The 26,879-nt window shown below is 37.2% G+C and overlaps 1 protein-coding gene across 1 annotated transcript in view; it reads left to right on the forward strand.

Annotated features, from left to right (window-relative positions):
- CLSTN2 (calsyntenin 2) overlaps positions 1-26,879 on the forward strand; it is a 233,384-nt gene that overhangs the window by 192,104 nt on the left and 14,401 nt on the right. The window contains exon 9 of the mRNA XM_072868489.1: positions 12,816-12,978. Within this exon, the coding sequence (XP_072724590.1) occupies positions 12,816-12,978 (163 nt within the window). The remainder of the gene's footprint in view (positions 1-12,815; positions 12,979-26,879) is intronic.

A 26,879-nucleotide genomic window follows, 5' to 3' on the forward strand; every position in this document is an offset into this window, starting at 1 on the left:
AGGCTTTTTTTACTTGAGGGAGAGAGAGGCAGAGAGAGACAGTTTAATGACCAGGAAAAATTTCCTTACTGATGAAGACTAATCAACATGTTACTTCCTAATCCCATGACTATTTCTTTATGGGATCATTGTAACAGTTTATACAAATTATTTTACCTTACATTACCTACCAAGACTTTGTTATTAGGTAGCTGAAGGAGTATCAGTAATAGTTTTATTTAATAGTATAGTTAACGGTTATCAGTTTTCTGTTAGCTATGTTTCCCTTCAATAGTTTAGTTTCAATTTCAGTCCAACTCAGCTATTAAATATTTAGTTTCTGAAAACTTTTTAATATATCTTTGGATGCTCTGATAATTTCTCTTTTTTTGGCAGTTTTTAAATCGATTTGTTCTGATACAAGGTGTGAAAGTACCCTGAAGTCTTTACAACTTTACAACAAGAGACTCACAACTGGTAGAATACTACAAATTGTTCTAAGAAAATATTCACATTGATATGAGCTGTTTGGGGTTTATTCATTTTAGTGATTATATCATGTTGACATTTTGAAAACAATGTTCCCTTTTTATTTTAAAACATTGGAAATCCATAACTGTTCTGCAAACCTGTTTTCAAATTTATTTCACTCCAGGTTGTAATAAGAAAAAACAAAGTCTGTGTGTGTATGTATGCATATGCATATTTATATATATTATACATTCATACATATATGTGTACAACTAAAAGCTAGAAAATATGGAACCACTGAATCTGTTTTTAACACATCCTTCCCCACCCACTCATCTCTCACTCCTACAGTAATGTAAAAGCCTTTAGGTACGGTACAGAGTAGTCTAGTCTCTTGTAACAGTAAGACAGGAGAAGAATCTATCCAGGTGAATAGCCAAATATATTTCAAAATAGAATGGTTTCTGATGAAAAACAGCCAGCAGTAATATCATGCAAGATCTTATCAGGGGACTGCAAAATGAGAAGCTAAGAGATGTCTTTGATTATTTTTTTTTCCCTCCTTTCTTTTTCCACAGTTAATGAATAGAGGTTTACCATTAGATTTTTTAATTCCTTTCAGTTTTTATACTCTGAAGGTTGGTTTGCAGATGACTCAAATGTCATATGTGATTGGAATAAAGTTGGCTTCATTAAATGATGGAGTAATAGAGTGGATATTGTGATTACAAAAGAGGGCACAGAATACTGCAATGAAAGACAGTGATCTACTCTGCCTGGCAGAATGCCAACAGCACAAGGGAGACTAAGATAATCTATCTAGCAACGAGGTCAATGCTACAATTAACATCCTCTCTCTAGCATATGGGGCAGGTAGTTTAGACAAAAACAGATAATAAATCTCGGAAAACTCAGAGTCAGATCTATATACTTAGCTGTTTTAAACTGAGGATGATACACAAATCAGATTAAAACTAACTCACAGTAATAAAACATTTGCCCCAGCTGCCACAGGGTGACTGCAGTGTCTTTGTTCACCCTCTTCTTTGAGATGAAACACATTTGAGTCAACCTCAAAGTAAAATACACTACAGAGCTCTGCAAGATTAGGGTTTTTATCTTAGGAAAATCAAAGATCAAAACATGTCTTACATCTGTAAGTCTGGTACTAAATACAGACTCACCTCTTTTAGGTGCTTGCTCTTCCTTCTACATTCATTCGAATGTACATGGAGGGGAAAGGGCTGAGGAGAGAGAGAAAGGATTGCTTTTATTTGTCAGTACAAGGTAAATAGACATTTCTGTTAAAATGCAACAAGGTGTTTCCTATAGGAACATCAGTAGCTATAAACAAATATACTTGGCAAGCATGCTATATAAATGTATTTTCAGGAATTAGTTTTGGACCAATTGGTATTCTTGGGGGATTTCTCAAGAGAAGAAAATTGTTAAAAGATGGTACTTCCCTCACCAAATTTTCTGAATAATTTAATGGACATCCACACTACTGTTTGACATGTTAAATAAACTATACTGCATAATAAATATCAGAACTCAGGATATTCTAATAACATGTTCTACCTATATTTTCTTAAGAATACCAAACAAATCTTAGGGCTGTTTCCTAAACAGTCTGTGAAAATTTGTTTTTGTAAGTGAAAGTAAATGTCTAAATTGTATAAACATTAAGCAGAAGAGAAAACACGGACTAGACAGTAAGTAAAGAGTTGAAAATATCAGTTTGGAAGGGCTGTGATTAGATATGTATTTATTTACATATAGCATTTACTTGAGCAAGGTACATGAGAAAATCCATTAGTTTTATACTCAGTACATTGTACTGAATAGTTTATATTGAAATACCTGTTTTATAAGGTATACAAAATATAATTTTAAAACAATCAGCATTAAACTGCATTATCTTTTCAGTTAGTGAGATTATAAGGGCAAAGAATTGCCTCCCAGTCCTTCACCTCCCGTTCTTCTGTTTCAAAATATACTGTCATGGAAAATGTCTTCTGCTTTGCTTAGCTTCCTAAATAAGGTGTCAATATAGTGACACCTGAAGAGAGTTTTAGGGCTGTTGTTGTCAGGGTTTCATATTGTCTGTCAATGGGCATGTAACCGGTACCTCATTTAGGAGCTCGGACTTGCTCCACTGTCAGTAGAGCCTTGAGAATGAGATTCCTGTCGCTCTTGCCCACCTTAACATAATCCCAAAAGGCTTCTCTTCCTTTTATGCATGCAGCCAGAGGTAGGGAATACAAGCTGTGTTTCTAGTTTCCTCACCAAAAGTCCTATGAGGAAGCAATAACTTGCTTAAGAGTTGCCTAAGGAGCAAGGAAGTCTCTCTTTTGCTTCCTTCTCTGATTAATGTTCTTCTGATACTTAGTTGGGGTTCCAGAAAGAAGGGATTAATTTGCACAATGTTCAATCTCCTTTATTCTAGAACTGATCATACACATTCCTTTACAACTGCAGAATTACAGGGCAATAAAATGCACGGATCAGAAGATATGCTGCTTTAAGGTCTTTGAAAGGAAGTTTTAAAAGGAATAAATTTAAAACACAAATATAGAAAGACGTTTATTTAATTTTCCAAATTCTCTCCCCATATATGAAGCTGACATAACATCAGTGTATGTATTAGAGAAATCCAAGTTCTGATACAGATAGTAACTATGGAAAAGCTTCCTCACAAAGGAGTAGAAATTACTCCATGTAACAACCACTACTGCTAACAACGGGAAGAGTGGTGATGCTCTAGTCTCATAAGCATAAAAGCACTGGTTCAGAGCAAAGCAATCTAGTGGGGTTTGTTGTTTTTTTTTCCCTTCACTGCCTGCCATCAGCTGTTCCATCAGCAAGGAACTTGCTCAGAGAGACTTTGTGATCAAATTTGAGCATGGCTATGCAGGCTAAGATTCAAACTACAAGTTTTATGTGGAGGTTAAGCGTGCAACAGTATTCTTATGGAAAAAACACTGAACTTGTAGAGTGTGATGACGCTTTTCAATGTATCACCCATTAATTTAACTGGTGGGAGTATATTGATTCCTTCTTTTCCCATATGCAGTATATTTTTATTCCAGCCTGCCTTAATTACTACATACCTACTGTATTTATTGCCACTTCAGAGGCAGAACATATTGATTTTACAGACAGGAAAAAAAAGTGTCATGTGAGGGAGCTGCTAAAGGGTAAATGTAGAAAGGGAAACCCGAAGAGATTATTTAAAAAAAAAAACCTAGTACATAATATGAATATTTTAGAGCTTTATTTAAAGTTTTCTGAAGAGGTTGTGGAGATATTGGGGACATATATGCAATCTGCACAGCTCCACTTAGTGGTCAAGAATATACCAACCCTTTGCCACAAATGTTTTAATCCTTTTTAGTTTCAGCAATGCTTAGATTAAGTAAAGCCAACACGTGGCAAATATCTGTCTTAATGCACAGAGCCAGTTACTGAGGTAGAATAAATAATGCTACAAGACATAACCATTTATATTACTGGATTAATTTGATTAGTCTGTGTTTGCACTTTGCTTTTGTTTATTTTCAATAGCTCTTCCCCAAAATGAATATGCTGGCAGATTATATTGTAGCACAAAGCTAACTCGAAGTGCATATCTATTGATTGTCACAAAAGCAAATTTTTACTATAAAGCATGCATATTCACAGGAGAAATATATTTTTGTTCATTATATTAGAAAAGAGAAATGCACTAGGTAACCCAGGTATCCAATGAAGTAAGCACATCCTGAATACTGAATATCTGCATACTGAATTACATAGTTTCAGTCTGCACTAGGACACTTTTAGCAGTGTATCTTTTGTTCTTGGTGGTGATGGGATAATTAAAAAAAAAAAAACACAAAGAAATGATAAGGTGCTTATAGACAATGAGAAAAAGAGATAAAAAGTCAACTGTGTAACTTATTTCTTTATAACACTTAATCAGCTTTTGCATGTAGCTCAGCTACTGAAATTTGAGGCAAAGATTTATTAGAAGAAACCAAAAGAGAGCAGCAGAGTTATAGCAAAAGCAATGCCCTAAGGTATATCTTTTCTTTTTTTAAACTAACATGCCTTAATTGTAGAAGTCAGTGGATGAGAACTGACAATAGGAAAACAATTAAGATACTAAATGAGATTCTAAAGTAACAGATAAAAGCTCATTCAACAACATCTTTAAAGTTCCCATTCATCAGAGACAACAGTTATGAACCCCAGAGTGGGACACGAGAAAGCCTTTTCTATGCTTACCTTTAGATTGCCTTCATGCAAAACTCATCAATGCTGTGCATAATGACTACACTGCCTAAAACTCTTAAGAAGTGTTATTTTTATTTTGCATATGTAAATATACAACATTTTTCTTTAAAAATTGCAAATATATGTAACTTTTTCACTTTTACTTGAAATCCACTGCCAAATGTTTCCAAATTAATATCTTTTTCAGGCTTGCTTTCTTACCGTGGCAGTATTCCTTAGGTCCCTATTAAAGGTGTGATGAAACTGTCTTTCATAACCTTTAAGTCTGTTGCCTTTGCGCTCCCTGTTTGTATGCAGTACAGTGCTTTCTCTCAGTGCTATAAAAATATATCAAAAATAGATAATAAAAATATTTTGATATATCAAAATATATATTAAAATTTCTATCAAAATGTATTGGAGCCATTTAAATGTCTATTTAGTGTCACCAACAGAAAAGAACAATGCCAAAATTTGTAAATTTTTACAAAGCTCTTTCAGAAAGGATTATTTTGGAGATGGAAAGAAAAATGTGGTATTTTTTAAACTCAAAATAATATCCCTATCCCCATCCAAATATAATCTGTGTTCTGTACTCTGAACAAGGGTAATGGGTGCCATGCTTTGAAGCAGATTTACAAAGCATGTGGCTGCTTTCAGAACAGGGCAGAGGGTTTGATTTGGGTGCCATAACTGAGTGGATAATGCTAATGCCTTTAAGCATAAGATCAAAGGGAGATTCCCTGGATTTGTTGTCTTCTTTAGTGAAGTGAGATAAAAATGCAGAGCCTGAGTTGTCTCTGCATGTTTACAAAGTTTTCACAATGATGACCTCCATCAGCTCTATCGAGACATGCTTGTAAATAAGGAAACTATTCTATTGTTAAGGTTTTTGTATAAGCACTGTACATATTCTCTACAGGAGCATACAAAGGATTTGAGGTAAATGTTTTGCTTGCTGAAGGACTTGCAGATTTATAAATATAGTAAATGTACATCCAAAGAGAAAGTGTTGCTGTTAATAAAAGCATAACAATGATTAATAATATTAACTATTAATTAATAAGTGTGATAATAATTCAACCTCTTAATGAAGATATGATGCCCTGCAACTCTTTGTTAGTGGAAACAGTGCCTTCTTCATCTTCTGTAGACTTTGCATTTTTCTAGACATGCACAACCATTGGAGAGGGCATTTTTGTACAGAAACAGTGACACAGTAAGCATGACTGATTTTCTATTATGCTACTTTACGAAAATATGCAATTTATAATCCCAAGTGTACTCCTGACCCCCTTGCAAGCCATAGGTAAGCATTAGTATTCTAGCTGCTTGGGTATTGTAATCCCTGTGTGAATGTGGTTCTTCCCTCATTAATGATCCCATTTTGCTATAAATGAATATAATAGCCTTCTCCACTATAGTCTTGATTATAGAGTGGCCTAAATGTTTTACTTATTGAAATACTACCAAACAGCAGAAAATAGATTTATTGAGAGGACACAGAATTCAACTGCGTTGAAGAAAAGACTGCTGCTGAAGTGCTCCATGGTCTTATAAACACTTACAGTTCTGTAAAGGCCAGTACATCCTGGAGTGACATTCCGGCAGATACGCATCAGTTCAGGCAGGATGATTTATATTCTGTAAAGTTAGGTTGAACAAACAGAAGTGCACATTCTTTTTTCAATTTAAGTCACGTCTATTGACAAGAATTCATTTGTAGAAGTGAATTAATTCATTCAATGTTAATGTTTAATGGAAATCATACTTAGAACTTTTCCATAAAAAGGAAAAGAGAGGAGGAGATTCGAACACCTTTGTGATTTCTGTGTATATCTTTTATTCACTTTCAAAAAGTTAAGCTCTGTGTTAGCGTATTTAAAACACCTCTAGTCTGTGACAGAAATGAAAGTCCTGGTCAGATTGGCCTCACCAATTGCAATGGCTATTTGCAATGGCTATTTGCAATGACTACCACACTCTGCTTAATAAACCACCCTATTTTCAAGTTCTTAGCACATAACTCGCTGTCAGTAGTCACTATCTTCTTCAGCCCAAGTACACAGAGAGCGTCCCTCTGAGGGGATGCACTAGCCCCACTGGCATTTCCTTTGGCATTTGACCTTTGGGCATGAGCACCACCACAACACAGCTGACATTCTGACCTAGTTTAGAAATTTTTTTTTTGGAAGATACTAGATAATTTCTTCTCATGTGCAACTATTTAGATTTGAATTAGTTAATAAGACTGGAATTAAGCCTAATTTGCATGAGAGTTAGTGAAAGAATGTGACCCAGTCAGCTGACCAGTTTGTTAGCAACATATTTTAACAAAAACAAAACAGAAAGGGGGGAAAAAGACCAGAATAAAAAAAAGCTGCAATGGTATTGAATTTATTGTTTTGATATCAATTAATATTTAAGGTGACATAATAGATGAAATGCTATAGGTAAAAAGATAAAATGCTAAAACGCATAGCAAGGGGAAAGAGGTACTGGAAAAAAAAGTATCTGAAAGACAGATGGGAGGGCTGTGTATCAGAGGGATATAAGAAAGAGGGAGTTACCTAGAGGATAAATTCCTCTGCTGCTACTTGCAAATACTTGAAAAGGAAAATTATTTCAGAAAAGAAAATTTAGCTTAACTCAAAGTGTTTACCACTCTGCTGCTACTAGCTAAATCACAATGAAAGAGAAGATGGAAAAGAGCACTCCAGTTAGGTTGAAAGCATTTTAGCATTTTCAAATGAAATTGGTACAGTTTGTACCTTCACCTTGTTGTTTGGTTTTTCTTTTTTTAATTTTCTTTTCTTTTTTATGTCTGAAGTATGTTTACAATGAAATATCATGACTGATGAAAACCAATAATCTGGGAATTTTTTTCCACAGAGAATTTAGGTTTTGGGGTGGTTTACTTCTAAAAGAGAATTTTTAAAATCTGGTTTGCAAAGCAGTTCTGTTCTTATTCTTGTGAGCCTCCCAGTTCACATTGGTAGTCAGCAATTAACAGAAGAGAAGTATTGTGAAGCTGGCAGAGTGGTACAGTGTACGCAAGAGTGGAACAAAGGAAATGACAATGTCTGTGGGGTAGGGCATAGCAGGTTTTCAAAGAAGCCTTGCTTAGCCAGAATTTGTTCAGCCTCCACCGAGGTATAGCTTTTCCAAAAGTGTGAAGCTAATTTGGAAGAGGGCTTGCATTCATGTTATGTAGTTACATACACCTCCATAGTAGAATATGTGCACTTTGTGCAGTCCATTGGAGTAGCCAGTAGTTGTGGTTCTGAACTGAAAGCACAGATTTTAGTCTCTAGACTCTCTAGACTTTAACTTCTCATCTTAGAGAAATATACAATATCTTCTAATCTTTATGTGAAAGCAGTGCAAACTTAAAATAAAGCCTTATACATTTGTCATCCTTTAAAGAGGATCTGATTCATAAACATCCATGTTGCCAGCATCAATGACAAATGACATCCAGTTTTTTGAAACATGGTGGAATGTGCATGTAGGAATAATGACCACATAACCTCCCCCAAATATGTCATGGTAGGAGTTGCCTGTGTAAGAAAGTCATCACACACCAGAGCATGGAGACATATTATGCACCTTTCAAGAACTTAGGAGGGGTTGGTCTGTCTTTTTCAAAATATGGCCAGAGGAAGACAGTGGTAGTGTTGCTGCTGTACCTCATAGCCTGGTGGTTACAGCAGTCACCTTTAAGATAGCAAACCTGAATTGTAATTCCTGTGGCTAAGAGGATTTGAATATCTCCCATCTTTAAGAAGAATGCCACATCAGTGACGCTGTTTCCCTTCTATCACCTTCAGTATACAATGGTGTTTATGGAATCAGAATTGTAATTTAGCTGGGAAGAGACCTCAGGATGTCTCTGGGCCAACCTCCTCCTCAAAGCAGGGGCAGCTGTGAGCTTGGACCAGGTTGCTCAGGCCTTTATCTAGACAGGTCCTGAAAAATCTCCAAGGATGGAGGCACAACCCCTCTGGGCAGCCTGCTCTACTGCTTGACTGTCCACATGGTGAAATGAAGGCTTACTTTATATCCAGTCTGAACCTGTCTTGTTTCAATTTATGTCCGTTGTCTCTTTGTCACAGCATGCACCACTTTGACAAGCCTGCCTCTGTCTTCCTGGTAACTTCTCCTTAGGCACTGGAAGGCTGCTGCTACTGTCCCTCGAACGCTGCCCCACTCCAGGCTAAACAAGCCCAGTTCCCTCAGCCTCTCCTCACATGGCATGAGCTGGCCATTTTGTTGGCCCTCCACTGAATTCACTCCAGTTTATCAAAGTATTTCTTGTATTCAGGGGTCCAAAACTAGGCACAGTATTTTAGATGTTGTCTAATGAATGCTGAGTAGGGGCGGGGAGGGGGGTTATTCAGAGGTTCAGAGCATGTTAAGACACTACAAAAGGCATCAAGAAGAGAATAGAGTGGCATGCTCTGTTTTTTAGAGCTGGATTAAGGCACTTTCTTCAAACAACCTGTAGAAAATAGCGGTTCAGACCACTTAGGCAGAAAGGAGTTTGTGTCTCATACCAGCGCTAAGTAGTGCTATTTATAGCAAGTAGAGAGCTTTCCTTGCCTTCCTTTTCTTCTTTCTTCTTACCGCTTTTTTGTGGATGTTTGAGTGTATTTTGAGAACACTTCCTCAGCAAAGTCACACAAACCAGAGAGATGGAAGTAATATCTGCTTTCTCAGCTCTAAAGGGATAGACTCAAAGTACTCACTGAGTAGCACCGACAGGATGTGCAGAGCTGTTTGCGTGGTCAAACTCATGGTCTGCTGAACATTACTTAAAGGGACTTTCAGGAAGGTAGTCAGAGGGTTGTGAATATGCATGGCTCTTCAGTATTAAAACGAGGCACTGGGACACTTCTCGAAGTACAAGTTCTCTTTGTGTATCTAGTCAAACAGGTGAATGATCTGTTTTGCATGAGTATGCCCCAGCTGACCTAAGTGAGGCTAAAAAAGCTGTAAGCTGTAAAGTGCATGTTCTTATGTGTGCATGCCTATCCCTTATGTACAAAGCCGTAAAAAGAGACATTTTGCAGACCAACAAAGACTGTTTCTAAGCACCATGTGCTTCTCAGACCAAAGTACCTTGGTTTCAGTCTGTTCCTAAGCATTCCAATATAAAACAGAAAAATCTCTGACATTCTTCATCAGAAGATGCTAAGAGCTTTAATGTCTTGGGAAACTTACTTCATAAGATTTATATTGAGTCTGTTTTCATCTATTTCATAAAAGCATATTCCAATGCAATGGCTTGTAATCAGCACTAAGACTTCAAGCTGGTTAATTCACTGTGATTTGATTAATACATTTTAGAGGCAGACTGACATGATAGAGTGATTAGACCAACCCAGCCATCCAGCAGTCTTTGAAAGCCAAGCTTACTCATCCGTAATTTTATCTCATTAGGATAGCTTTATAAATTAGATTTTTTTTTAAATAAAGTTCTTACTTGAGATGATTAAAATTTCTTTATTTGCCAAACTAGTATATTTTATAATTTTATTTTCATGGCTTCACTGCAATCATATTACTATTCCATTGCCACTGTGGAATGCATGCAAAGAAAAAATTGGCTTCCTATGTTAAGAAGGTGAAGAAGGTGTCTGAAATGACAGCATAACAAATTACACTCCACAATTATTTATTTCATTATTTTGTTGCCTGTGAAATGGCCAGGCATGAAATACTACCTGCTGCTGAGTGACTGGGATGTATTCCAGAGTTTTAAAATAGTTTTATTGCTTCCTTGTAGAATATTTGTTTTTACACTGGGACCCAGTACAGATACTTAAAGATCTTTTGGTGGGATATACATGTGGCTGTGTACCTAAGCTATATTGAAATCGTATGACAATTAAACACCTGACCAACTTGGGTGTTTTTGAAATCTCAGGAAGCACCAAGCTGAAACTTTAAGTGCCTAAATTCCCTTTAAAATAAAACTTGATGTGTTTATGTGTTGACATTTAAGGAAAAGCATGCAAGTAATGGTTTCAGGACTTCACCAAGCTATCTACACTTGCATCTTATGTTCCAGAATGTATCAGAAAAAAGTAAAGGTTAGTAAGTACTTTGTCTAGTGTGGACACCTGCAGTAGGACATCTGCATTTTTCTTGGAAGCACTGGAGCCCAGTTGCTGGAGTCTTGAATTGTGGGATTTATGTAATCTTGTGTTTCCAGAAAGCATTTTCTTTGAAAAATGTAACTGCCCTATTGGGCAGTCAATAGAGTAATCGGACTAGCTACACATTATCATGCTCTTTGTGTATATGACGTCCCAAAATGTTTGGGTTTGCTATACTAAAGTGCTCTTGCTTTGGTTAAATATGAGGAGGATTGCTCACTCATTTAATAGCACTTGGGGCATCCCAAGTGATGCAGTTTAGGGTTGCAAAACAGAAATACTCTGGAACAGTTCTCTGATAAAGGGTCAAGTATTAACACCTGTAGTTTTCGTCATGCAAGGTCTCAAACTCAGGCACGTCATTCATTTTATTTTATATAAAATGTCTGACACATGCGGCTGTGATGCATCACATTCTAATGATCAGGTCAGGAAACTTGGCAAGCTGTTTTTCCTTGAAAGGGAGGACTGCATAATGCTATTCGTTATTGCTGTTTGTTCAATAAAGTTTTCAGTCTTCCAATTTATTTACTTTCAATTTTGGTTTCAGTTCATTTAACCTTCAGAAAACATTTGCGCTGTCTACTGCTTTCAAAAGGAAGGCTCTAGCAGCCCCTTGCTGCATTTATCTCTTGCTGTGGAGCTATGATGTCTGCAGTAATAAATGTAGCCATTTGAAATAGAAGTGATTAAGTTCTTGTGGAAATGTCTTCTGGAACAAAACATTAGCTTTTGCTTTCAAAGGGCAGATATCGCAGCAGATAGCACTTAACCTGGCCAAGGACAAACTGTTATATTTAAACATCACTTTTCTGCTTGCCTTTATGAAACAGCAAGGGTATCTGCATTCAAGCACTTCCATTTCTTAATACATCAAAACAAGTATCTCTACAGAATTGAAAGTAGCATGATTGTAACTATTGCTTTATTTTTAAAAATAGCCCACCCATCCTACCAATTTGCTGTGATTTATTCCTTTGAACTTTTAAATCTGAAAGATACAACAAAGGAAAAAAGAACTGGGCAGGCATTGATATTTACATACTAGACTTCTGTCTTCAGAGACACTGATTCATCTAGCTGTACATTTCTGAACTAAAACTGAATTTGACCATTTTGCAGTAATCCCTGGCTGTCCAGCTCAGAAATTCATGAGATTTGACACTAATATCATCGTCTTGAAAGTATGTTGTAACTCTGGCTGTTGCTTTTCAAAGCTGATGTGTATCAGTGAAACCATATAGATCCTCATTTTGCCGACTATCTGGGAAAAAGCTCAAGGCCAAAAGATGGACCATGGAGAAGATTTGAGTTTCCTGCCCAAATCAGGTAGACACATAGACTACTTGTCCACCTGTGTCTATACAGAGCACAACAGAGGTCCTTCTAGCACTATGGAGGTCCTGATGCATTGCATAGGACTTTCTAAGTACTAATGCATTAAGTTAATAATGTCAATTGAATCAAATCATTGATAATAACTCATCAGTCTAGGGACTAAGTACTATATATTTCTTAATTTAAAGCTAATAGGGATCCCCAGTAACTATGCCGATACATGCCAAGTATGCATCTCTTACGTACGGTTTTGTATTCTCAAAAGTTGATATAGACATTAAGAAACTAATATTATGTATTAACAAATCTGAAAATACAGAGAAAATACCAAACTGTCTGATTTTTCTATTTTATCCATGTCTTGTTTTCAAAGAGTGTGTTTTAAGATGCCTCTATTTATCAAATGTATTCTGCAAGTATACCACCAGTATTTATCAACATTGTTTTAACTTTCATTAGTTTTAGTGATGTATAAATTGCAATAATGTTATTTTTTTTCTATGAGTGGAATTTGGAAACGATACAATTTATAAAACATATGGGAAATAAAAATGAGTCACTTGACAATAAATGCGAATTAATATTTTTCTCTTGCATTCTGTCTTTCAGATTTGTGATAAAGAATGGCATTACTACGTTGTCAATGTTGAGTTTCCCGTTGTTACATTATACATGGATGGAACAACATATGAACCTTACCTTGTGACCAATGATTGGCCTATCCACCCTTCACACATAGCCATGCAGCTGACAGTTGGTGCTTGTTGGCAAGGTAATATGACAGCAAGTAGTAGACAGTAGAATTATTAATTCAGACCAAATCTTATTTGTCTCGCTGATTGCATAGTAAATAAATTACTAAAACGTTGATGGTATAAAATCAGAAGTAAATCCAGAGTTAATAATGAATCAAGTCCAAGGATAAAATGGATGGGACATTAACAGGCTTTGCATTTCCATCATCTAAAGAAGTGTTGAGTACAGTTTGTGTATTCAATGTGAAAGATTGTCATCTTTATCTTTTTTCTTCACTTCTTTTAATTGTTTCCCTTGTTCTCCAGCTTTAAGCAAACTATCTAAACGTTCCTCTAAAGAACTCCAGCTATCTCCTTTCAGTCTCTGCCTCAAATTTCTTTCACAACTCACGGCCTGATCCTGCGCTCTTCACATTGGATGTATACCACTAGTAATTCCACTAATTTAATCAATTCACGCTGTTACAGACCAGATGTAAAAGTGAGAGTAAAATAAAACCAAAAGTCACAGCCCCAGAGCCATACTTGTATAGGCCTTTGCTTAAATATTAGTTTTTACTGTTTTCTACCGTTTATAATCCCACTCTTCTCATTCTTTTTTCTGGTCCATATGCCACTGTTTCTTCTTCTGTTCTCTGCCTTACACCTGAAGCAGTCCTCTTTTTCTGGTTGTCTGCTCTTGTAAAGTTGTCTCCATTACCCTTCCATGTTGTTTTTGTATTCATGCACTGTGTCTTGTTTTCACTGAAGACAAAGTATGAAGTGAAGCAAACTGTATAATTAGGAAAAAATGCTTTAACACAGATTGTGTTTCTTTCCCACTCTTTAATGTTGGCTTACTTTCTCCATTATTACCTTGTTTGCCAGTTTGATCTCTGCTCATTTACGATATGTTATCTGCAAAATTTCGACATCTTATGCATGGCAGAGTTGTTCAGTTAGTATTAGTATTAGAAGCAAATCCAGCTGTTAGATTATGAACACCTTGGGGTAAAGATCCAATCTTTACTTTGATGACAACATGCAGAATAAAGCCACATTAATCCTAAAACCAAGATTTGATAAGTTTTGAACATTGAGCACTGAGATAGGTATTATGATAGCTAGCTAATCAGCATGACACTAATCCGATATATTTGTAAAAGTATAGACTGATTCTTTTCTAACTGGTATTTGCATGTGTAGGCTTCCATCTGTAGGATGATCTTTAGGTGTATTGGAATTTTTCATTGATGGTAACTATATAACAATGCATTTAATTTTACTCTAAGGTGTTCATATTCTAAGGGAATGTTACTCCTTTTTTAGCTAAAAATACATAGTGAAATACCTATCAAACTCTTCAGAAACCAGAACTTCGGTTTAGCCAGTAGTTTAGTGGGATGAATAGTTGACAGATACCAATTTGATTTACATGAATTTTCTTTTAGTTTGATCTGTTTTTTTCTCTTATGTAGTTTTGGTGCAGTATTTTAAAATTAAATTTCTAGAGTTAACAAATGCAAATATAATTCATGAATGGAGTAAATTCAGTTCTTTCCAGACATGAGTAAATGCCATAGGGACTCTGAATAATCATTGAGTATTGCCCTCTGAAAAATCAGCACTTCTCAGTAGCCGTGCTAAAGAAATTTTATTTTCATCCCTTACTTCATGTTTATTTCTAGGTTCTTCTGCATAGGTCTACATAAATATTTTTGTGCATTATTTGTATTACTTCTGCCCCTTCTCTCATTGAGACATTGTGTTTTTATCACTCTCTAATAGCAATCTTCAGGGTTTTTTTTTTCCTAAAAGCCCCAGTATGGGTGGGAATCCACTCCCCTCAGCCCTCACCTGGATCTCATCTTAATTGTCATGCAGGTGCCAAGTTTTGAGAACTGTGGAGTAGTAACTTTATCCATGGAACATGCACTGTATAAGCAAAAGCTATGCCAGTTTTGCCACAGTGCTGCATCTGTGGGTTTCATCTACCTCCAGGGCAGCTGAATACAATAAGTATAATCTTGTTTCCTTTGCATCTTTGTCTCTTTGTTTCAAATTGTTAAGAGAAAGAATTAAGGTAAAACTTCTCATATAGGTTCACAATAAATTTAGACCACAGACTGTATTTAGTATTTAAGCTGTTAAACAAATAGAAAGTTGCAATTCTTTTCAGACGTTTTTAGCTTTGCCTTGAATAATTTGATGGCTTAATGAATAACCACTCAGGGTAAGATTCTTCTTCCTTTTTGGTGAAACACCTGATTTAAACTACTGAAATTTTACCTATTGCTGCTGTCAATATTTACTGCAAGATAATGTTATTGCTATTTTAATAGTGTGAGTATTGCAGCTCATCAAAAGTAGAAACAAATTTTCCATCTCATGAAAATGTCAATATTTAGCTAAGATAGTGTGCTAAAGATTCTGATAAACTCTCATGTGTCAGGCAAAAAGGTGAACTTTTAATGCTTATATGAAACAAGATTTCAAGATATTGCTTTTGGCAAAGCTTATCTTTTGATAAGTTTGTTTTGATCACCTCAAACTATTTTAAATTAATGGTATGGAAAGTCACTTTGTTAATAAGATTATAATAAACCCAATCTATTCAGTTCAAAGTGTTAATTTTTGAAATCCATGTATTTCAAGAAAAAGTGGATCTATCAAACAAATAATTTGACTATAAATAGTTTCAGTGAAACTGTTAACTGGGTCTACTTAGGATAATACATTTTGGCCAGTAAGAACAGTCTAAACCTTTACATTTTCAAAGCATTAGAAAACTGCTTTACAACCATCTACGATTTATTTCAGTAAAAATATGCAGTGATTTTGGTTTCATAAGCCATTCAGAGGAGTCCTTGTTGAGAGAATATGAGGAGTTTCTAGCTCTGGTTTGCTCAGACTATTTCCTTCCCTTTTCATCAAAGCACTGGCAGAGTAGGAACATAAGCTCTAATCTCTTCCTTCAGAAAGGAAAAGACTTTTTTCTGTCTTTACTAAACCATTTTGTAGTTCTGAGTCCACAGTATCCGTTTATCAAAGTCAAATTATTTGAAAAACAATCTCAATTCAGACAACTAAATGAACTAGAAGAAATAACATTCCTTTTTCTTACCACACCAATTCTGATTTGCTCACAGCAAAAAGTAAGTCATCATGACTGTGAGGCAGCTTAAGAACTGGTGGGGAGCAGGAAGAGTGTATTTAGAGGGCAAAGCGAAAAATCAAGAACAAAAAGAATTGTAATTTACTCTGTTAGCACTAACAGGAAAATCTGCTACTGCTATGAAGATTTACCCTTTCATATATGGCAATTTTCATTTCTGGTCTGGAAACTGGGAATTGTTCTGCTGTTTCTCTAGGAATCTGAGAATCCTCCAGGTTATGAGACAAATGACTCTTTCAGCCCTGGTCTTTTCATCACTTACACTGGTACTCATCCTGAGGTTATGTAGCAAGTATCATGCTTAAGTATCAAGCAAGTGCACCTCCTTCTTGTCTTTCTCAGAGTTATGTCATGCAGGAATCTCGGGCTCAGAAAGAGAATTCTTTTCTTTGAGATTAATATTTCCTATTATTAATATTTCAATTCCAGAGTAACTCTTTTCTGACTTTTATAGCCTTATTTATAGCATCCATTATGAAAAGTTAGGTTAGTTTTTATTTCTACCTTCAGCTGTTCGAGTGAAATATGAGAGCAGTTTAAGTTCAGTGCTGTTCTCCTGAAACTAACATGAAAACAAACCAAATGTGCAATCTCTCAGGCTTACATGGTAGATTTAAACTTTAGCCTATGATGGGCTTACTGTTCCGTTTGCATCAAAACATTTGCCTTTTTTTTTTTTTTTCTTTTTTGAGATCAGCGTTCCAGTTGTAATGGGCAAGTCTCTCCTACATCTTTACCCTTGCCTTGGCAGTGTAAAAAGCATGCCTGATTTGTTTGTTCCTGATTTTATGCAATATTTCTTTAAATAATGTGAGCTAAGTGCTAGGACTCTCCTAAAAGGAGGAAAAATTAGACTTCTCCTGAAGAGCAGAGTTTTGTCTAGGGGGCAAGAGGGTATTGGAGGCAGAAGTTAGGGGCCCAGTGTGTGGATGGCAGCCTGGAGACAAGCAGAGAGTGAAGATGGCTGAAAGAGCAGATAGCCAGGCTTTAAAGGTGATAGAACAGAACCTTCCTAGGGTCTGTCAGGCACTGGTGAAGTTTACTGCAACCCAGGAAGTCACTCAATTACCTAAAACCAAGCCTAGGGGATAGTTTCCAGCTTTAATGACACACTGGGCATGAGGAAAGTTGTATAAAAAAATCTTTTTTATGTTTTGTTCTGGCATAATCAATATGAATTTTCTCTACTTAAAATTAGCTATTCTGGATGTTATTCTAGCATAATCTTCCTTTTTTAATTTAAAAACCTTGGTTCTTTCTTCAGGGAGCTCATTAAAGGGAAGATCTAGGCAGAGTGACCTCACTGATTTAGGATACTATCACAGTGGGTAGCATAGAGTTAATTGTTTTTTATTTTGTGTGGTTCATGTTTAATACTGCTATACTTTAGGGAGGTTAGTTTATTTGAGGGTGGGAGTTAAAGCATTATCTTTAGGCTAAACTGTTTGTGTTGATTCAGTTACATGTGACCCAAGAGCAGTGGCAGCTGGAGACAGAAACTTCTTAATCTGTTGCAGCCTACCTCCAACAGAGTGCCAGTCTTCATGCACGACAAATCCTAACTTACTTCTTAGCTGTGATTTCAGTGACACTAGGCCTGGAAAAAGATAATACTGACTACAGAGCTAAGCAAACTGGACTCTTAGTGAACTAACTGAGGGCAGAAATGAACAGTTTGGAGTGGTAGTACAGCTGTTCCTGAAATTAGGCCTTTCTGTACCCTGGTAAAGTTTGACAGCTTTCTCTGCAGATCCTTAGGGTTAATGATATATCTTAATTTTAACTTTTTTAAAAGGCCTCTTTTGTTCACATCAGTGGTCTCACAGATGATGGCCAAAGGTGTGATTTTGATATAGGTGGGGTTACTTAGGTCCAAAGTGCTGTTCTGTCTCTAACAATGAAAGAAATTTTGAGGTAAAATTACTCTTTCTCAAGGGTATCTAATGGGCAAAATTGACTTGCTTGTATGCGTGTGTGCTTCCCAGAACAAACGAGACACCAAAGTGTGACCCTGGCACTGTCACTGAACCTCTACCTCCCTGAATGGATGTTAGAAGCAGACATAGTCCATCGGGATAGGAAAGAGCTCCTCAAGGCTAAACTTCAGCTCTCATTTCTACTCTCTTCTTCTCTAGCAATAAAAATACTCTAGGTTTGCCCTTCCAGCTCAAGATTTTCGAGAGCTTTCCAAACAACAGATGTAACACAGTTCTGCAGCAAGGAAGTAAAATTACCCTTACTCTGTGAGGATAAAGTTCAGTATCAAGAGGGTAGGTGATTTTTCCTCAGGTCACTTTAAAAAATCTGCATCACAGCAAGAATAGAATCAGACTTCCTGATCAACCACAAAATTGTTCTTATTCTCCCTTTTAGCTTTTGCAATCCTGTTTCAGTCTCCTAAGAAATACAAACAAATTAAGGTTAGCTTATCCTGGAGGTGCACTTTCTGGGAGCTTACCCTAGTAAGTTCTCTTCTGAGGTCATTATTTTTGCTTCAGTTTATCTGAGGACATAGCAAATGGACCCTTTTACAGAGTGAGAAATTTCTTCCATTAAACCAAGGTTTATAGGTTCCCACTCTGATCCCTTTATTGCTAAATATTCTGTGGCAAAGGCAGCCAGAAGAAGGGAGCAAGTTACATGATTTGGTAGTCTGATCATGTTTTGTACCACAGGCTGCAAACAGACTTCCTCCAGGTTTCTCTGAAAAGATAAGGTCTTGAGTTCATACTGTCTCCCTCCCAAAATGGCTTGTTTCTTTATGTATTATTCCCAAAGTCCTGTCAGGAAAGTAGTGACACAAGTTAATGACTTGTCACAAGGTTATATTGTAGCTTACCATGACTATAAGTCATTATTTCTAATAATGCCACCCATTCTAGAGTGCTGGAGCTTCACAGTGTAATTACGCTGGCCACATGTGCAGGGGGAGGTCTTTAGGAGAAGCCTGTCAATTGGCAAACTTTGTTATCATGGATATAGCAGAAGGCTATTGTAGTTCCTGTTTTCTAAGTAATTTCTGTTTTCTATTTTGTTTTTCTTTTGTATTCTCCTGCCATTTTCCTCTTTCCTTAACCTAGGCTGGAGACCAATTTTTTTATAGAGTCCTTCTGTGGAATAACCTTATTAACCTTATATGTCAGCACTCTGCTGACATATCAATCACAAAGTTGCAGTCAGAGAACTGACTTACTATGTAAGGCAAGAAGAATGGTAAGAGTTAAAAGTTGGAGAGGGATCAGATCACTGAGACACAAATACACTGTGGGCAGTGTAAGAAGCAGCAGCCTGTATCACTCAACCTTGGACTTCCTCCAGAAATTAAGATATTCAACAGATAAAGATTACCCCCTACTGTGCATTCTAACGCCAGTGGATCATGCCTGGGGGCTGACATTGCTTGCACCAACCTGAGGCCTCAGTGGAGTGATACAAGGAAACAAATTAATGCAATACCACCTAGGTAGATTTCAACATAATGTGATGCCAAATATCTGTATACTGATGCTTCTGTTAGTACAGCAGTGTTCTCTCTATATTGCCCTTCTCATCAAAACCAAGATGGAGCAGATTTCAATGCACTTCACAGATCTTTGCTGGAATTTTAGCTGTAGCAGAAATACGAACATATGTGGAAGGTTAGTTTAGGAGGGTGTTTTCTTGGAGAGCTGAATTTGCATTCAAATCTGTTGCTAATTCAGCATAGATATATGTCCCTTATTTAATTGAATTTCTGCACTGGGAACTATGCACCAGCACAAGAATGTTATGTGGAGATTAGGAATGTAGTTTTCTGGGCACCATTAAGATCACTTGGGCTGTGATCTACTGTAAGATATGTAAGATTGTAACATCTTTCCGTGATTGTCATAATTTCCCACAGTTCCCCTAGAAATAACAAAAATGTGTTGGCTTAATTGTGAGAGATTATAGAGTGTTTTTCTTATCTTGAGAAAAATTATCTTAAATAGTGTAAGTTATACCACACTTTTGATCTATGGATGTATTGCACAGAGCTAGATTAGCACATGCATACTTAAAAGCAGGTAGCCCTTCTGTTCTCTGTACTTGTCTTATTTCAGGTAATGCTTTAAAGCCAAAGCTGTCTGTGTGATGTAATCAGGTTATGATATCTACCAAGAGCAGAGCCAGACTTAAATAGTGCCATGTTTAATGAGTAATTTTCTGAGTAATTTTTGTCCAAGTGATATAAAAAAACACTAAAGCTTTTTTGTGCTGAGAAGCTCTGGGAGTGTAAAAACTCAAGTCGCTAATTGGGACTACTCCTGAAAACTATGTTAGGTTTCATCCTTTTTAACAGCCAATCTGCTTGTCAGGGAATTAAACCCAGCTCCCTAAACTGCCATAATAAAAAGATGGGATACATTTGGGAGCTTGGACCTGAGGACTTCAGAGCCAGAACGTCTTGCAGCTGCTTCCAGATTCACTTCAATCTTTATGTTGGGACCCTGAATAAATGATCATTCCTTAATTATCTGACTCAATATAACCAGAGTCTATAATGTCTTAAAAGTATCACATCTCAGCTGGAAATTCTCTTGATTCATCATTTCCAGTGAAAACTTCATTGTGCTTAGACTGCCCTGATAATTACTTGCTCATTATTAGGGTAGGGCAAAAGGCCTAAAAGATCTGTGAGCTCAATAAAGTCACTTGTTTTGATAAAAAGGCATTGATTGTTCTTTGGAAAATGGTAAGTGAATGCAAACAGCACTTTACATCTCTGAAGTCAAAACAATACAACTGTAAAATTCAATGGTAATCAAATTGTCACAAGTTATATCAACCCAATGTGAAATTAAAACAAAACAAAATGGTGTCATGGAAATAGGCTCTGCTTTATTAGTGAATGCTCCTTAATCCCATGAAGTCTGAACCCTGAGAATCTTCACTTTCCCCTGGACTCTCCAATGTTGTATCTAACAGAACCTCCTCATGGCTGGGATCAGAAGGTGTTTGCTAGATGACAGTCCTTAGCCCCCCTGAATTGTTATTCATCTGAGAGATTCTAGCTGTTTATGACAAGGTGACGTCTACTAGAAGCATTTGTTTTTCTCCATGTGTATAAGAGAGTCATCCTGACTGATCTGCCCACAAGTAGGACAGGCATCTGCAACATACCCATCTAAAATTAAGTAGGTTAATTCTACATTTGTTCTGTTGTGTTTGAAATTTCAGGCACCAGCTGTAACTATGCTTGTGCCTATTTAGGAATATGCCAAACACAGTGATATTGTAAAGTCTTGCTTTCATTGGCAGCTTGACCACTCCCCGCTGAGGGCTGCTGTGTGGGTGCAGCATACTGCCTTTTCCGGTGCGTGCGTCCTCCTCCAACTTGTGCTTCCTGCTCCAGCGTGCTGTGGTGCTGGGCTTGGTGTGAGCACAGGCACCAGCTGCGAATCGTACAGGAGGGAAGTAACACTCGGAAGTAGTCAGAGGGTTATAAAGTTCTTGTGGGGAGGGAACACCCTGACCCTAGTGTAGGAGGTGCCCTTGCCTAACCCTACCCCTAGGCTGCAACTAATATCATGGGACATTAGTAGACCCTGATAATTCTAGTTATCTAGATAATTCCAGTAGCAGCGTGAACTTTATTTTTGCAGCTCATTCTGAGCCCTGTGCCTATTTTATGTCTCAGCTGTCTCTTTCTCAGAACCATAACCCAAGTGTCTGCTGTAATGGGTTTATCTGGTGGGGAGCCCAGCAGGCCAGGGCAGGACCCTTCTTCTTCTGTATGTTTTGGTGTCAGTGTGTGTGCTGTACTTGTTCACCTCCACCAGCATTCACGCTTAGCAGAAAAAGAACGTAACTGAGAAAAACTTTATCAAGGTGACGCTGGGTAAAGTTCTGGTGGGAGGGACCCCTCTGCCCCTAGTGCCCGAGCTGCCCTACTTGCTCTGCATTGATAGCATTCCAGGCAGAAGAGGTCAGAACCAGCATAGAAGAAGAAGAATCCCAATCCAGAAAAGTTATTATTTCAGCAAGTGAAAAATGTGATGCATACTACTTTGACAATGACTAAGCAGTGAACAGCATTATAGTGAATAATTATGTATGTCAACAGTACCTCTGGATGCCTCCCACAGTCTGTTGACATCATCTTCCCATTATGAGGATTGAATTAATGCCAAAAAGCCAACATCCATCCTCCTGTATCTGCCAGTCTTTGGGAGTGGATGTGTGTGCTGGGTCAGGTGGAAAAAGCAATGCACAATTTTATCAAGGTCTGAATAACACTGTGGCCTGTGTTGCCTCACAACTGTGATGGTGACCACAACATTTACATTTAAGAAAGGGAAAAAAAACAGTAGCTTTGAAAATTTGTCATGCAAGAGTCTGTGATGAGAATAAGTGAAGTTGTTCTATAGTGTTCTTTCAGTCTTTTTTGTGTTACAGACATCAACCTAATTCCCTGACTGACAGTAGGTAAGGTTCCGTTTTCCTTTGTTGGTCACATAATTCAGCTAAGTCTTAACTGGTTAACTATCCCCCAAGAATTAGCATTCACAGCATATTAATCTGTAGTAATCAATAAACATGGAGCTGAGTGAAACACAACATGTAACACAGTTGAGGAGTAGGTTTTCTTATTCTCTCAGGTCTTGATGCTATAACATGACTGTGGAGGTGAGCTGTGTCTGAGCTGTATCTCACTCATAAGAAAGGGCAAAAAGACCTGACAGCAAAAAATTCCCATGAAACTTGCTGAGGCAATCTAAGTTAACTGGGTGGCCTGACCTCTGGATAGAAACTGGCAGATGCCGTGTTACAGAACACTTTATTTTTCACTGCACCATGACATTGGGAAGTAGAAAAAATTTTAGGACACTTGGATTACCTCAAGATCATCATCACTGGAGCTCCACTTTGTTCTCTGAATTGTTGCTCCAGAGGCTTGTGTAATCTATTTAGTTCTTCTTCATTATTATCTCAAAAATATTGTTGCTTAGGCTCAGTTTGGTGTGAGAACCAAGAGTTAAGTTCAAAGTGTCTTAAAGCAGTAAAAGCTGTTGGGAGTAGCTTATACCCTTTTCCTCAGTTGTTTCTTAGTATGTGGTAATTTCAGTGATGAGTCCAATTCAGACAATGGAACAGAGCATTCCTCCTGCCCAATGAAGTCAGTGGCTCTGAGCTGCCTGTCAGCTGCGTGTGGAGCCTGGCAGGCTTGAAATGTATCATGCTTAGGGTCAAAGGACCTCTATTTGAGAAGATAAGTGTTTAGAAGAATTTGGATAATATTCTGTAAAAATGTTACTATCAGCATTAGCTACAATTACACACTGTGCTTTAACATCGTACAGAATTACCATTTTCATGCTGGATTAAATGTATTTATACTCATCTGATCTTGGGAGCTAAGAATTTTAGGGTGACTAGGACTTGGAGATTGGTCGTCCTGGGCTAAATTTGCACCCACTGAGAAGCTGGGGTCAAATACTTGGAGAATATTAGATTGCAGAAGCAGAAGGAAAGACAGCATTCAAACATCCCAATATAGTAGAACCAAGCATGAATAAAACACTGATATTAGCAGTAAAACAACCAATTGCTGAGCATTTTCAATTTATTCTGACAATCTTTTCTTCTTACATTTTTTGAGATTGAAAAACTATATTCCCAGTAATCCCTTTTATCAAAGCCAGAATACAGGATTATAGCAGATTGGCTTTAGGCCATTCCTTCAATCTTAGCAAGAGTTTTGGTCTTTGCTTCCCAATTTTATTGCATTAGGTTTTGTCCATTTGCAATCTAGTAATTACTGGCAATTGAAACACATAAGCAAGCTAACATACCCCACTGAGCTGAGAAGATTCTGAAATGCTGAGGTAGAATATCAAAATGTCAACATGCTGCAATTACAAGCAGCTGTGCTAAGAGTCAGATACAATTACTTCTGTTCATCTTTGAGGATAAAATTGGCAGGTATATAATTTTGTCTTTAAGTCTGGTAAAATGTGCTTATGGAAGGCTTATTTATCAGTCTATTTTTTCTAATAAAGTGTGAGATAGTATTGTCTCTTTCAGTACTCATGTTTTTTCATATGGAAAAAGCTAGTATTCACACTACTCTGGATTAACAGGCACGTCCTATGTAAAATACATATAACATTGAGAAGAACGCTAGGTTATGGTTAGTACTTCAGATAATAGCAGGAGTTCCAGGAAAAGCAACAGGGATGATCATAGTCTACAGTGTTAGGTAGAAGATGTTAAAGAAAAGGCCTTGTTTAGCCTGGCAAAGGAAAAGGGGAAGACATAGCCATATTTTGAGAGCTCACTTTCCCTATTAGGAAGAAACTTCCAACTCTAAGGATCAACGGTCATTGGAGTAGATTGCTTGGGAAGCCTCTGTCTTCAGAAGAGTTTAGAACAGCAGTTCTCAAGAATGGATTAAGTACAGCTGTTCTTGTCTGGGGGCTAGGCGACAGACTGTATCATCCCTCAATGTCCCTTCAGACTCTGCTATCAGTTGTTCTAGTGCAATTGTCCCAGCCTGAATCACCCTGTTGTAACCATGGGCATAGTTTTGCAGATTTTCTCTACTGACACAATATGAGACTAGCTAGTCCCAGCTATTTTTCATTCACATTTTCTTGAAATACTTGCTTTTTTTACATAGCAGTTGATAGCCTCTTCAGAACAAAGATTACATCACCTCCTTTACAGTCCAAAATCGATCTATACATCTAACATGAGGAACAGGCTTACATACTTACCCTGTTCACAGGACTAAGGTTGGGCACAAAACCCAACCTTAGTCCTGTGAACAGGGTAAGTATGTAAGCCTGTTCTTCAAATACTCACTGTTTTTGTAGTGCCTGTATTTGCAGAGCATTTTAAAAGCTTATTTCTGGAAACACTCATATTCTCTTCCATGCTTTTTTGTTAGTGGTTGGGCAGATGACTTGCAGGACAGATGACTTTAAACAAGTATCATACATCTCCAAGATGGTAATGCCTCCTTGTACACCAGCATTTTTTAAAGTGGGGCTTGGGCACAGTGAATACTCTGTATATTTAATATGGTTTATGGGCAATTACTGTATCATTGTAAACGACCTAGCAAAGTAATTGTAAGTGCTTTGTCAATGACACCAGAGAAGAACTAGTCCAAAGTGAAAGAACAACCAAAAAAAAAAAAAAAAAGCAAACCTGAAATTCCTTTTCATGGATGTAAGCACCAGTCGTGTTGCTCTGTAGCTTTACTTCAACTGGTTTATTCTGCTTGTTTCTGTTAGGCATAGCCACAGCACTGAGTTCTTTGTTGTAGCTTCTTGTCTAGTCCTTTATACAATTTAATCAGCTAGTTTCACATTTAAATACATTAGCTTATCTGAGACTGCTTCTTATTTTGCATATCCTCAGAACTATTAAGATCTACTGGCAGACTATTGTAGGTTTCTAAATTTCAAAGCTCCAGGATTAGTCTTGGTGTTTTAGCCTTGGAACTTGCTGTCTTCAGAATTCTGTTAGGGATATGAGAATTTGAAACTTCAAAGCACAATGTGATTCCCTTCTTCTTCTGTAAGTTCTTATCTGGTTTTCTCTTTTTGTCTCCTTTTTAGGGAGAGGTTTGCATTTTTTTTTTTAATTTGGCTTACCTTTTTCTGTCCAGATACATTGCTGCTGTATTTGTGGCAACATGTGCTTTTAAAGACAATGTAAACAGATAAATATAACAACATTTTTGCTGAAAAACCAATGTCCCCATAATGCAGTATCTATTTACCAACTAATTGTCTTGGTAAGTATCAGAAGGGCCAAAATTACAGTACAAATTAATCCTGCACTTTAGCTGTTGCATACGTGAATGTTTCCATGAAACCTCAAAAAAATTCTGCCCAGAGGAAGTTTTCTGTATAATGGAAAAATGAATGAAAGAGTGGAGACGAATAATCTCTCCTTGAGGATCTTTCTTTGGGGTAAAAAGAGAGGCAGTTTGTGCTGCAATGTTAACAAAAAAGAACAAAACCTGTCTACTACTATAAAGAAACAGCCTGCTTAGACACCTTCTTTTCTCACAGTATATATTTTCTCTCAGTGTGTATTTTCTTCACTATATAAAATAACTTGAGTCATCTTCATAGTGCTCATACTGCACAGACTAGAAGTGATGTTTTTCAAGCTTTTAGGTAGCAACATCAGCCTAAAGAAAATTTGCCGCTTCATCCCTATCCTAACGCCAATCCACACACAAATCTTCAAGTTAAAGTTCAAGCCTGAGCTACCTTGCCTGGCAGAAATAGGTTGTTTGACACTAAAGCTACAACCACTGTAGAGATGAGTTATCTACCAATTACAACAGCTTATCAACTGCTAATCCAATTAGTCTGCATGGCTTCACTGTTGCATGGCTTGCTTAGTCCTCTCAGGCTCAAGGTAGGCAGTAATTCACATGCACTGATATAGATAATTCACATGCACTTGCAGGAAAGACAAGCTCTAAAAATTCTCCTAGAAGAGGATGAGTAAATCACTAAATATCCCAAGAGTAATTTAGATGCTATGATCACTGGTGCAGGCAGTATGTAATCACATTTTATTGACAACTCCTAAAGATCAGTCTTCCTTTGAAGCTGCCTAGAGTGAAACTGAATAGAGCGTAGCTGGAAGGCCTAATGCAGCATACAGTGACGAGACCTGCTCTGGCACCAAATGAGCTGCTTTGGGTAAGGGAAGCACTATAAGCCTTTTAGCATAGTGCTGTGCATTGGCCTGCATTAACTGCTATGGATTTACACC

The sequence above is a fragment of the Ciconia boyciana genome, chromosome 7 (genome assembly GCF_034638445.1).
Source record: "Ciconia boyciana chromosome 7, ASM3463844v1, whole genome shotgun sequence".
In the NCBI taxonomy this organism is placed as follows: Eukaryota; Metazoa; Chordata; class Aves; order Ciconiiformes; family Ciconiidae; genus Ciconia; species Ciconia boyciana.